Source organism: Bombus huntii, chromosome 5 (assembly GCF_024542735.1).
Source record: "Bombus huntii isolate Logan2020A chromosome 5, iyBomHunt1.1, whole genome shotgun sequence".
NCBI lineage: Eukaryota > Metazoa > Arthropoda > Insecta > Hymenoptera > Apidae > Bombus > Bombus huntii.
Window position 1 is genome coordinate 17,058,679 of NC_066242.1, and position 13,914 is coordinate 17,072,592.

The 13,914-nt window shown below is 39.8% G+C and overlaps 1 protein-coding gene across 3 annotated transcripts; it reads left to right on the forward strand.

Moving 5' to 3' along the window:
- The first annotated feature begins 12,302 nt into the window (after window positions 1-12,302).
- On the forward strand, window positions 12,303-13,583 carry LOC126866061 (60S ribosomal protein L35a). 3 transcript variants are annotated; one of them, XM_050619160.1, is made up of 4 exons: window positions 12,303-12,363; window positions 12,877-13,136; window positions 13,269-13,427; window positions 13,502-13,583. In XM_050619160.1, the coding sequence occupies exons 2-4, from the start codon at window positions 12,879-12,881 to the stop codon at window positions 13,523-13,525; spliced, it is 441 nt and encodes a 146-aa protein (XP_050475117.1). In that variant the 5' UTR covers window positions 12,303-12,363; window positions 12,877-12,878; the 3' UTR covers window positions 13,526-13,583. The 3 variants fall into 3 exon arrangements, with proteins under 3 accessions (XP_050475117.1, XP_050475116.1, XP_050475118.1); XM_050619159.1 differs by lacking the exon at window positions 12,303-12,363 and adding an exon at window positions 12,367-12,388; XM_050619161.1 differs by lacking the exon at window positions 12,303-12,363 and adding an exon at window positions 12,471-12,645.
- Window positions 13,584-13,914: the final 331 nt, after the last annotated feature.

Genomic DNA, 13,914 nt, shown 5'->3' on the forward strand with positions numbered 1-13,914 from the left:
ATTTTCGAGAAGAGTCTCGAAGGAACGACGGATAGCCTACTGGTTCTCTATGCTAAAAATGCTCGCGTGGACGCGTTGAGAGAAATGTCACGCGGCCGAGACCTGGAAAATATCGTTACAAATGGACACGCGGTAACATATTGTCCCCCCGAACAACAATCATGACCGTCACTCGACGCGATGCAACGATAACTCAACGGGAAAAATGGTTTAGCATGCTTGGTCGAGGCGCGTCACACTTCAACCTGTTTCCTTTACCCTCCAGTGATTTTTGTTCACCGCGATCTGGATTGTTTGTTTGACGGCTCGAAGCTTGAAATACCATTTCACGCGATTACTTTGAGTTATAGCGAGAATTCAAGGATTTCATATTTTTTAATTTAAAGCAGAAAAAGATCTTGCAGCGGAACTTTCGCGTTAAGAGAAAAATGTAGTGAAATAAAAAGTATGACAAAGTCGATGAAAATTCAAGGGCTTGATTTTTTAAATTCAAAGAAGAGACGATTTTCATACGGTAACCTTTTGACAAGAGAAAAATTTATGACAATAAAAATCGAGGAGAAGCTTGATCTTCGATCGATACAAAACGTTATTTTGTAAATGGTACGACGGTGGTGACAGAACGAACTTACACGTCTTATGTTAAAAATCAATGAAACATTGTCTCCATACAAGATCAAACAAAATCCCACGAAAAGAATCTGGACGAATTCCTCGGAAAAGACCAATTTCATCCTCTAAAGCTACGATACAAGCGATTCTGGTATCTGGTCCTTACAAGCATTCTCTCTGGTCACGCTCAAGCTAACAAGACTCATAAATTGTACAAAAGCTTAAAAGCTTGACCTTTCGGGATAGAGCTTTCTGAAACCACGAGTTATGTCTTGAAAGGAAAAAGATCGTAAATATCTATGAATTTATTTAGTCTTCTTGCTTCCTTCTTTGCAAAAATTAAAAAAGAAACTTGAAAACCTTCGACGGCCATCAAAGATACACCGTCATTGAACAGATGTTAGATTATGTCAATCGATAAAACATAACAATTCGGTACGTTGAATACGGAGAAAAATATTTGTAAGCCAAGGGACTAACAATAGTAATTTCGAAGGAAAATGGAATGCACACGAGCAACCGGTTCGTTCTTCTTCGAAACTACTTGCCACCATAACCAGCCGTTCTCCATTGTTGGTGTAACGCGGCAACACATCTGCAAATTACACGAACAACGTCACGACGACATCGTTCCACTCCAGGAGACACATTGTCAGACGTAATTCGGGCCGAGTCGTAAAACGCGAGCGAGCTGCATATGCAAAATAGCCAGCCGTCGTCGCCACGAACAACGATGATCACAGGGCAGAATTTTATCAATGTTACCGGTCCCTGAACCGAGTTTCCCCCCCACGTCGAAAACATACCTCGACGCGTTTCACACGCCGTCGAAACAATGTGCATCGAGCATACCCGTTTCTTCGTCCGTTATGGCATTTTCGTTGAGAGTTTGGACGCAGAACCGGCACGCTCGTTCCTCAGATTTCGCCACGCGACAACCTGTTCGCGTTACTAGCGAGGAAGTTGCTTTTATGCTTGTAACTAGCGTTGACGCGATCCCTGACTACTGTCGCAGCTCGTAAGTTACGATCTCGGAAACTCGAGGCTGAAATCCTGCATTTGGGAAGAGGACAGTTCGAAGTTGCAGGAATATAGATAAGATCAAGGTGTTTTAGAAAAAGGCCAGACACCCGACAAAAGATTTCAAAAAACAAAAGAAAGGTAGAATGCCCGACAAAACAATTCTTTTCTTTCGTACTTCGTTTTACGTTCTATCCTCTTCCGAGGGGACGGAGAATTTTAAAAAGGAAAATTCTTTGTAGGTTTTACAGATTTTTGAGAATCCAAGTTCCGAAGATAAAACAACGGAGGAAGAATAATTTCTCAAGGCGTCGATTTTTCCCGATACACGCGATCTTAGTATCGTAACTAATTGTAACATCGTCCAGAAACCGGATAAACTAGATAGTTTGCAGGAAATCATCAATCTTTCGAAAGTATGACGTACAGCGCACTGTAACCCTTCGAAGGATTTCAAAGATTTTTCGGGCGGTGTCGTGGAACATCGCGTGGCCATGAAAGCTGCACGAACATCCGGTGGTTCGAATCGCCACAAAGCAGCGCGGCAGCCATAAAATCCGCTCGGTAATTGAAGAAATCGTGATGTATGATATTCGCTTTATAAATAGAACGGACGAGCAATGCTACGCGCGTAAAGTGTCACGGCAGAACCGTCGTAAATTACCAGCCATCTTTTTTTATTCCGAGGCCAACCTCCGCTATGCTTTCGAATTAAAAAAAAAAGAAAAAAGACGAGAACAAACGATAGAACCGTAAGAAGAAAAAAGAAGAAAAGGATTTACGGAGAAAGGAACACACTGTCTAGCAACGAGGATATGAACGAGTTGAGAGAACGAGCATAGAGAAAAAAATAAAAAAAGACGAGCTCAAAGGTAAGTGTAACTGTTAAAAAGAAAGACATTCGATTTATCAGGAGAAAAGAACGAACGGGAGAAATTAATGAATCGTCGATCGACGTTCAGAGTTCAGAGTTCGACAGTACCGCGCGAAAATTCTCATCAAAGATCCACGAAAGTCCAAATTCTTTTTGTTTAATCCTTCGAATATAACGAATATCTTCGTTCGTCTCATAATCTTTAGAATATTCCGTTTTAAACGAACCCGTTTCAATTGCCACTGTTACTGCGCTAATTACGTCAGAACGTAGAGGTTCGCTATTATGTAAGGTAGCAACGGAAGGCGCAAGTTGCCCTCGATGTCCTCGGGGTAGCGTGTTCTGATCTTATTATAGCTACCACGCCAAATATTATGCCTGCAACGACAATATGTTCCATTTCCCGCGGCGGAATCGGAGTATCGTGTTATTCGAACGGCTCTTTGAGCTTCCAGGAAGCGAACCAGTACTTGGACGACGACTTGGACAACGCTGTCTGATCGATTGAAATCACTATGAAGCGTGTAAAGAGTGGGAGTTGAAACGCAGCGAACTAGCGAACTACTTACATTTCGACCGTTTGAACAACAGAAAAGAAATAAAGCAGACCTTGACGCAGTTCGAGCGTTAAAAAATTAAGTTGATGAAGTTGAAACGATCGTGAATGAGATCGTGAAATGCTTGTAACATGCTATTTTCGATTCTTTCGAGCAAATTCAGAGAGGATAATCTTAAGAGGTGTCCTATACTCGAACAATAAGAAGCAAAAAAGATCGTCCTTTCGTTTAATAAAGCATACGAGTCGGCTGGAAACATATCTACCTATTTCAGCGACGTTTTATCGTTCCTTTATAATGTCATGCCTGGAGCGACCTACGAGTCTATCCTCCTCTTAACTCGATCCGAGCCAGACACTTGCTTTTGCCTCGCGATGTCTCCGTTTGCCAAGAACTACTTCCCTTCTCTTAAAAAGAAACATTACCCTACAACAATATGCTTTAACCTCGCGTTGCGGAGGTCGTAGTTCCAAAAAGTTCGCCATAGATCACGGTATATCCAGGGAATACAGTAACTTTTATCTATGGTAGCGGTATCAATTTTTACAGAACGTCCATAGAAATACATGAAAGAATAACAGATAATCAGGATTTAAGGTAAGTATCATTATTTATTATTTGTAACTTAGAAAACATTATTTCGTTCGTAGATGCGAATCTCTCGACCAATACTCACGCTGTATAAAAATCTCTTTCAACGAAACTCCCCTAACGAACAACGACAAATTGCAACACGATAAGCCTGTACACGCGATATCCTCAAAATCCTGAAAAATCAGAGGATCGGCCGTATAACGCGATTACAGATGCTCGCGAACGTTATTCTTATCAGTGGAACTCTAGAATTGATCGCATGCTCGCCCCTCTACTTTTAACAACGGTCCACTATTAATTTCGACGTTGAACCGTGAGAGCTGGTTGTTGGAAACTCGTACTTATTCGCCAATGGACTGACTGCGAATGAATGGCAGGGAACACAGGGCGAAAGGGTGCGCCGAAATTCCTATAATTCCTAGCCGAATAAGCAAACTACAGCTGTAGCCTGCACCTAGTGTGGTAAGAACGTTAAACGGTTGCACGAGACCGGAATACGTGGCACTAGGTTCATCCGTTTCCTCGTACCGCTGTAGAACGTTTCTTACAACCGGAAGAGTTGAACGGCGATATAATCGCATTTGAAGCCACGTGTCGATAAATCAACCTGTAACGATTACGGTGAGCAAAATGGTGCTGCAAAGCGATATAGATACACGGTATATACCGGGAAGAAGTTTCAGTTTATGGGAGTGAAATGTTGCTTCGCGTGTTGTTTTGTTGGGGTTGAACGAGTAAGTGGGAGTATTCATGAATCGTTGTTCAGACGGTGGAAACGTTTGGCGAAGTTTCCTTCGTTCTTTCGTGTTTGCAGCGTAGTAAGAACGTGTGCGTGAATTTTTACCCTTCGTTGAATTACATACAAGTAGAATTACCGAACTTTTTTATCAACTTACGGGAAAAGGAACCGTTTAAACGCTACGTAAGATGAAGAAACGCCTGACCAATCTCCTAAGACCACCGTCGTAATTTCCAAATTCTTCGAAAAGCACGCGAGTACCGTTCGAACGTAGAAATTAAATCATCGTCTCGCGCCTATCTGGGTCACGAAACGAATCAAACGGAAGTTACTAGCGCGAACGAGACTTCTGTTCAAACTTCCGATCGCTACAAACGTGCACACATGTGCGAACGTACGTGTGCATGTACGCGAGAACCGGAAGGGCGGACACGAAGAAACTGAGGTGGGAAAGGGTGAATTTCTCGTAGAAAGTTGGAGCGTAAGGATCTTTTACCGACGCTAAGGGGTGAAATATTGAATCTCTCGGGGGCACAGAAAAGAAATGTAACTCGCATTTTCTTTTTCGAGCTTTCTCGAGGCCTGCGGTGCCTTCCACTTCCGCCCTACACGCTACCATCTACCTCGTGGCACGTACGAAGAAGTATAGCCGCATATGGATCCCGATGGTTCTCGTCATACGTGCCCGACATACTCTTTTTAAGTTTATGACAGCTCGTCCATGTATCCGCCGATGGTATTATCGATCCTGGCTGTGATCTGGCTGATGGATCCCGGTTCGAACTGTCCACAAGGAGCAGGCGAGCGGAAATGCAAGGTTAGAGGGATTCGTCCCTTGAATCTATCTTGGCTGGCATCGTCGGTTGTACATACTGTCGACCGATTTATATCTTTATCCCTTTCCCTTTGCTTTTAAGTATATACGTTTTATCGGGATGCGACTCGTTTCTGGATACCGTTTGTAGAATTGAACGCGAAATGGCTATGGTTTTGGTAGGATATTTATCGTACGAACGTTCGTTATCGATGTTTGATCCTTTGACACTGTAATTTCATCCCTGAAACGTGACTGCAGCTAAAGAGACGTGGATTTATTTTCTTTTGACTGTACTGGAAGCTTACAAAGTTTGAACAGTCGATTATACGCTGTATTAGTAAAGCAGGGTATTTGGTCAAATCATATGGATAAGATGACTATTTCTCTTTTTCGATAAATATTAAGTTTCGAGGTTCGCGTTAATGATAACTATGACTGTTTCTTGGCATCTCTAATTTCAGGTTACGGTTCTTCGAAAAATCAAAAGAGCATTACCCGCGTTTCGTGCAAGAAGTTTCTGATTAATTAAATTAAAAATTATAACGACAGCAAAGTTAGTCGAGAAAGTTGCTACAGGAAATTAAGCACCTGCATAAAACAACCCATTAACAATTATTATTCTCGACTCTATACTTCGAGCTACTAAAAGAGAACTTTCAGAAGACTGTCGCTGCTTAACGGTTGATTATAAAATACTATCGTTTCGTCTTCTTTCGATTTTTATTCTAAGTTTACTACTAAGACTGTTTAGTAAAATTCCTCAAGTTTAGTCAAATTTAAGGAAATTCTATTTCTCCTGCGTGAACTATATAGACGATAATATTCTTTCGCGAATTCTTGTCGAAATAGTCGCAATCAGGAGACGTTAGGCCATGACAACAGCAAGGAAACACTTGTCCGCAATATGAGAATTTTTAAGTAACACAACTACTTCATGATAAAGTCGTATCATGGCCATTATCTTAGTGGAAACTTTACGTGCACGGCCTTTACGAACTTCTCTCAGGTGCTTTTAAGACAAGGAGAAGTGCCCATAAAGATGGATAGATAAAATTGTGAACGTACGAAGCCCTTCCGTGCCGTATATATAATGCCAGGACATTACATTCGACGATAAATTCAACAGGAGTGCCTAAAGAATTCTACTCCTGCCTCTTCAAAGCAGAAATTAGGTTAGTTCCTTTTAGAGCGCGCAGTTAGTTACTTTTAGGGCGCTTCTGCTCGAAAAACTACATTCTCGAAACTTTGCGTGAGACAACTTATTTAAAAGTTGCGTGGATGCTAATATCATGCGAACTCGTGTATACGAAATATTTCAATACGATATACAGTGGACAGCAATTTGCTCAGATTTTCAAATCGTTTACCGATATTCGATCCATCTCTTTTTCCTTGCTAATTCCTCTCATCCTCTCATTGAACGTGATAAATCACACCGAAACATCGAAGAATCATCAACGAATCGTATGGTCGAAATTGATCGACTATATCGAAGAATCATTGAATTTATCGGCTATAAATTTTCATTCGACTGAAATAAACGAAACACGTGTATCGCATATTATTGTGTACAGCGCGTGCATTTAATTTCAAACTTCAACTACGAATTCCAACTAAAATACTTCAACTCGATGTACGGACAAACCCAATATCCTGTAACCAAACTTCTGTCCCTATCTCATGACGTTCCTTTCACCTCTCCTCCCTCCTCTATCAACCACCATAAATCACTCTGGGATCGCAAACAATCGCGCGACCACAACGTCGCATCGACGAAAAAGAGAAAAAGAGACGCGATCCAGAACCACAGGTACGTCTCCGCGGAAATGCAACACTATCAGGTGTCTCGCGACAACATGGCGTCCTGCTGGCGTCACCTCGTGGTTCCGGAAAAGCGGCGCCGGGGGAGGATACACGCAGATAAGTAGGTACATCTGGACCAGTTGGGCCGGCTACGTGTGTGAATGCCGTGAATGCACGTGGCCCGGCGACACGACGGTACTGTGTATTAGTACCGGTAATTTCGCCACGATGCACCGGACGTGGATCACAGCGGAAGATAGATGACATTGTTTCCTGCGTCCCTCGAGAGGGTGGGACGGAGACGCACAAAAGCATCCCAACGGAGACGGGACGATCGAAGAGCGACGAAGACAGGTTCAATGAATCGAACAGGGCTGAACTACGATTGTGGGAGAACGAGGGTGCCGATGGTGTTAGAAGCAAGGAGAATTTAGAACGTGAATTCGAAGATCGAAATGGTTGCATACTTTGAAAGGCGGTGTACCTTTTAGATTTGAAATATTTACGATGGCTATGGGACGTAATAATTTAATGATAATTTTAGGTCAAATGTTCGGAGACAACGTAAGAGCGTGTGTTCGCTAATTAAATGGAAGATGCGAGTGCACGGTAATTGTTACATAACAGTAACTAGATTAGTTTCCTATAGTTGAATAGGATCGTGTAGAATTACATTGCCTCGTACTAAGGTCTAATTTTACAAATTTTACATTTTTAGTGTCGGGATCGCGCGATAATCCTGTCCTTAACTTTCACCGAGAAAAGCGGAATAAAAATTCCTACGATTCACGATCATTCTGCTCCTTCTTTCGCCGAATTACAGCGCGATCCCTCGAAACACGAGATACAACTATACCTACGAACTCGTTCCTCTGGCAATCAGAAATGGCTTTCGAATCAACCGAAAATCGACTTTGAAAATCAGCCGAAAATCAGCGAGGATCGTGCTTAAACCTTAACCTAACGACGTGTGATCCAAGAGCAACCGCAAAAAGTTCTCTTGCGGCGAGCGAGATAAAGACGATCGACGGGAAGACGAGATATCGAGGAGAAAACGATCACCGCAGGGAGATAGAAACCGAAAGAAGAAGAGAACAACCCCCAGAAGAAAAATAAAATAGGTTCTCTCTGTTTCAGCCGGTGAAATCGTCATTTGTCGCGTATCTAGCGGGCGCAGACGACGACGACGTCGAGCGGAGGGGGTTGATAACAATGATAATGACGATGACGAGCAGGAACGACCGGCTCGAATGACAGAGTCTGCGGCGTCGAGTGAACTGCGCCAGCAGAAACAATGCCTGCTGAATTTCCGCTCCGATTATTCGCCACTGTGTAACGCATAAAACGAGCGCCGAATCTGATACGTGTGTATCCGCGTCTTGATGCTCTTCTCTCTCTCTCTCTCTCTCTCTCTCTCTCTCTCTCTCTCTCTCTCTCTCTCTACAGGTTGTCGCAAAATAGGCGCAGAACACTTTGTCTGTAATCAACGTTTATATGTTTGCGATTCTTCGAATTTCAATCGTATTGTCAGTAGCATCTTGTTCCGACCTTTCGTAAACGCTTCAGTTCGCTTTTTCACCTGTCCCTTGGAAAGCCGAAGAGCCACGAATATGCGACACCCTGTATATATTTCTCACTCTTTGATTCAGCCTGACGAGAAACGAGAACTTCAGCAAACAGTTCGCCGCTCCCGCGACGTTCACGCGAGACTTCGATATGCCTGCCGATGGAACGAGATCGCCAGCGATTGTATTGATCGATCCAAGCGTTGACACGTTCGACGCGTGAAATTGAAGGCTGCCATCGCAGCGGAGTCTTGGAGCAGAGAAAGATGCGCTTATATTGTTTAATCGTAATAGAAGCGCTATTGTATCAGGTCGTTTGAGCTAGCTGGCTTTCTGTTTAGTGTACAGGTTTCGCGATGAATCGAGAATATTGACAGTATTGGACATTGAACTGAATAACTTATGAATGTAATTCACAGGGTGTCTGTGGTAGTGATTACAGTTTAAAATTGTTCGCCAAATAGAATGGAATATTGGTGTTGACTGTAAATATAAGTAATAGAAATATCTGGATTTTTTTCGTTATTGCCGATTCTTTTATTTTGAGAGATGTTTCTAACCGATTCTCCTGGGTTTTCGGTTTGTGAGATGTGTGTTTTAGGAGATTTTTGGCACGCCACGCGTATGTAGATTGCGAAACGATCGTTTTTTAATTTACGAATAGATGGTAAATTATCGTAAAACGAATTAAAGATATATAAATTAAAAGAAAGAGTTGATGTTACACGTACAGATGAAAATTATATGTATCGGTGACAAAAATAAATGAACAATTTCTCAAACGACCAAAGATAATTTATAGCTCGTAATATTTTAATAATAGCAGATTATATCACGACGATGATATAATTGTTAATATATAATTTGTAATAATATGTAATAAACGAATAACCCATTTAAGATAAGATATATCGTAACTGAAAATTATTTCCATGTAAACCAAGTTTGGATCTCACAGTAGTAACAAAGTAGGCCTTAATACATCAACCTTCGTCTTTCACCCAAACTATCACGTTCTACGCTTCCATTCTTCCATACACCCACGCAACTATATTACACAACAAATTCCCATTACCAGCACCATTACTTACACATACGTGCCTTCAACGTATGTATCTTCTTAAGCTACTTCCACCATTTCGAACACGTGCAACCCGCTTTTAACCACAATGCAACGACGTAACCAACCGGAAGTAATTCAGAGATCGCAAGATGCTCGACAAAAATCCGAGTTCCAAACTTACTTCGCCAAAACTATTTCTCCTCCTCGGTGAACCACGAAGTTCATAGAATGCTGTCTTATGTATCAAAGAAATTTAGAGAAACGGTGAGCATGATGAACATTCCCCGATGATTCTCGCGATTCTGAATGCCATCCTCGAGATCGCCGCAATGGGCGGCCCTTCGATCGTAAATCTTGTTCTTGACCCGCGCACGAACGACATAAATCCACCGGCCTGGCGTTGTTCTGCGATTTTACTTCTTCCCTGGCCGGCTTTTATCCTAAAATATTATATCTGAGGGGGTTAGGCTGTCGCGACGCGAAGAAACTGTCGTCGCGAAGAAATAAAGCTAGGATTTCTCATAAACGTCAGACGCGTTTGTCTATGCGTTACCGTTACAGTGTATACGTGTTCCGATGAACTGTCGTTCCGAATACGAACACGTCGAAGTAATCGAATATACAAATTGTTACGCGCATATGCATTAATCGATCTTTGGATGTTTACGTTAAAAAATTCTCTTCTGCCAAGAACGCTGCGTCGAATCGAAAGCAGCGAATGTAAGCGTCTAGACGCTCGCGCTTACGAGAGATCCCACCCTAAGATCGAAAAGACGTAACGAAAGGAATCGAAAGGAAGGAGCGTGAATTGAATTGGACGGGTTCGCAGGACTGTCGAAGGGCTCAGCTGCCAGATTTAACGCAAAAAATAAACGTACGCTTTTATATCGGTGGTTTTAAGTACGCTCCATCGGCGTAAAACGCTCGAGCACGTCTGCGAACAATGCGGATCGTAAAGAGCGGACTCTCATTGGAAACGAAATATTCTCCGTTTTCATGTTGTTCTTGTTCTTCGCGCTTTTTTCCATCGGCTGGCGAAGGCAAAGTGGAATTTTTCGTTGTTTCGGAGCGAGGTTTGTGCGAATGTTTGGAAAGTGTCGAGTAGTTTGCTTTAGTTTAATGATTCCTGTAAGATGGGATAAAGTTCGAGAGCTTCTCTTCTCAGTGGTTAATTAGAGATTTGTAGCCTTGCAACGATTTTTACAACGAACTGCGGATTTTCACGAAATTTAGCCTCCCTCGTTTCTCATTGTGATTTTGGTATCGCTCGGGACTGCGTACTACGTATTACGAAATAACAAACCAGTTACTTGCGCTGCGATATATTCGATCTCAGCGAGGGCAAAAAGGGTTGTACTATAAAATCGATGAATCGTTGCTTTCATACCATTCTCTCCCCGGTTTCCGCGGGACGCGTCCATGTCGCTGAATTGGCTCGCCAGTACGTGCTAATTTCGCGGAACAAAGCGTCCGTTATTTGGAGTGTACACAATATTCTTGACTTTAATCACGTAGAAAAATGCGCGCAAAGAGCGTCGTGCGATATCTCATTTGCGCTTTGTGCTTGGCGAAGCGACGCGAGAATTCAACGAAAAACATGGAAACTACAAAAGAGGAATTTTCAAATGGTTATGGAAGGAATAATATTCGCATTGCCGCGGTGAAGAACTTCATCTGTGATCTTCTGCATCGATATATTGTAAAGCAAACGTCTAAATTCTATTCGTATATTTTAGACATACTCTATGCACGTTGCAAGATATTAACCATTAATTCCAAAACACTTACTTCCAAGTGAACCCTGAATTTTAATTTCTTGATCGAATCGGAAATTTTAGGTAGATGTGAAGAATTGAAATATCTTCTATTCTAAAAAATATTAGCATGATTTAGAAAAAATATAAGAAATATCGCGTAAGCATGCCGATTTAAATAAAGACGAGTTCAAACAATGGATGATCAATCTTTTTATATATGATTATATATATATATGCATTGAAATGCTTATTATTTTCATAAAATACCGAGTATGACTAGAGCTTGTTAGATATGTAATATAAATCATCATTCTTAACATAAATCGTTAATATTCAGAATTAAAACTTAAATTATTAAACTCGTATAGTAATCGTACCAACGACGTACATGTAGTACAAATCTGGTGTCTTGTAAAATTTTATGTACGTATTCGTTCCATTCATGATATAATATATTGTATATAATGTATCATATACGTACGTATAATCAACTATAATTCAACAAACAATAAATTGTTGAACTGCGAAACAAGTTAAGAGAAAAATATTCAAAAAGTCCCTAAATGTATAGCTTGTAATAAAATTTCAAAATTTATAGGTTATTACTTACTAAAATAATAATATATGAAGATTTTCTACTTTCTTAATTTCACACAAACTTGAATGTTTACCTACATCGTGGCTGATTCTTAATTGATGAACAATCCCATTCTCGTCTGTTATAATTACTATATAATTTCAAACAATAATCGAGTATTAAATCATGATTAAATCCGATTTAAATCTTTATTAATTTACACCGTTTGCCACGTTATGAAACACTCAACGGTATCTGCTGTTTTTGCACAAAACTAGTACTCGATTGATAATATCACATGCTATATAATCGAGCAGAGTATTTTATATTCTTGTCGTAAGAGGGCTACAGTTTCCTGTTTCTTTTAGTTCACGATATACGTACGGTACGTTTCGTAATGTCAGACTCTCGTATTTATTATTTAAAATATATACAATTAATGAAATTGACAGATTAATAATAGTTACAAATTGTTGTTAATTGTTTCGTAACGCCGTATAATTATTCTCAGTGTCATATTCGGCTTATTTCGTATTGATCTCAATGGATTAAGACTCTATCTCTGCATGGTTTTTCTAGCCGTATAACAACAAAAGCTGTGAAATTCCAATATTTTAACGCTAGATACTTTTTCTGAATTTTTCTTTTTTTTTGAATTCTATAAAAAGTTCGTGTTACAAACATTTTGTTTTAATACTAAAGTGAAATTTTGTTTTGTTTCTTGTCTAGAATTCAAATATTACTTTAACATAACCTACAACAGTGCATTAATTTTAGATCTTATTTAATAATTATGTCATACCGTGTGATTATTTTAATCAAAGATGGATTTTTTGCGCAATAAAATTTATTATTGCAATATAATTCCGAATTTTACAAATGTGATTTCTTCTGTTAGAAATGGCAGATACACCTGCTGAATCAAAGGCGAAAACAAAAGCAGTCAAGAAACCAAAGGAGAAGCCAGTAGAGCCTCCTCCTTTGAAAAAGAGACCTTTCAAAAGACACGGACGTCTTTATGCAAAGGCCATTTTCACAGGATATAAACGAGGGCTTCGTAATCAACATGAACACACAGCGTTACTTAAAGTTGAAGGAGCTAGGACTAAAGGGGATTCAGATTTTTATGTAGGAAAACGATGTGTTTATGTATATAAGGTAACTTCTATTACGTTTCCATTAATTCTTTTATTTCAATTTCATACTGTGGTACGTGAGAATATGAATTGATATATAGTCATGGATATAAGTCGAGCAATGTTGTAATCGTGATATGTTAATCGTTCATAGGCAAAAAATAAGACACCTGTTCCTGGCAAGAAAAGCAGGAAAACAAAAGTTAGGGCTATTTGGGGTAAAGTAACCCGGCCACATGGAACCAGTGGTTCAGTACGTGCTAAGTTTAAGAAGAATCTGCCAGCTAAAGCTATGGGCCACCGTATCAGAATTGTAAGTTGTTTAATGATTCACCTAGTTAAGTAATATATAAGTATGAATTTGCTAATATTGTTATTTTATTACAGATGCTGTACCCCAGTCGGATATAAATACATTTTTCTGTTGTATAAAATAAGTAAATAAATAACCGTTTGGTACTAAATGTAATGTTTTTCTCTCTTTTCTTGTTTTCTCATTTATTTTTTATTACTGTCTAAGATATTTCATAAATGTTAAACCTATTCAATTTTAATATTAAATCAAGTTTCAATTGTAATTACGCTTTAATCTAAAAACTTAACGCTTGAATTTGATTCCAACAGAGTTGTAAATTATAAGATGGTTAAATATAACCTTAAATTTCATACATGTAATATATGTAGTATATTTTAGTTAATGCGACAATAATATTTAAAATTAAAAGCAGTTCCTGATATTATATTAAATAAAAAATGAAACATACCTGTAAAACGTAAATAAAAAATTAATATTGATTGCA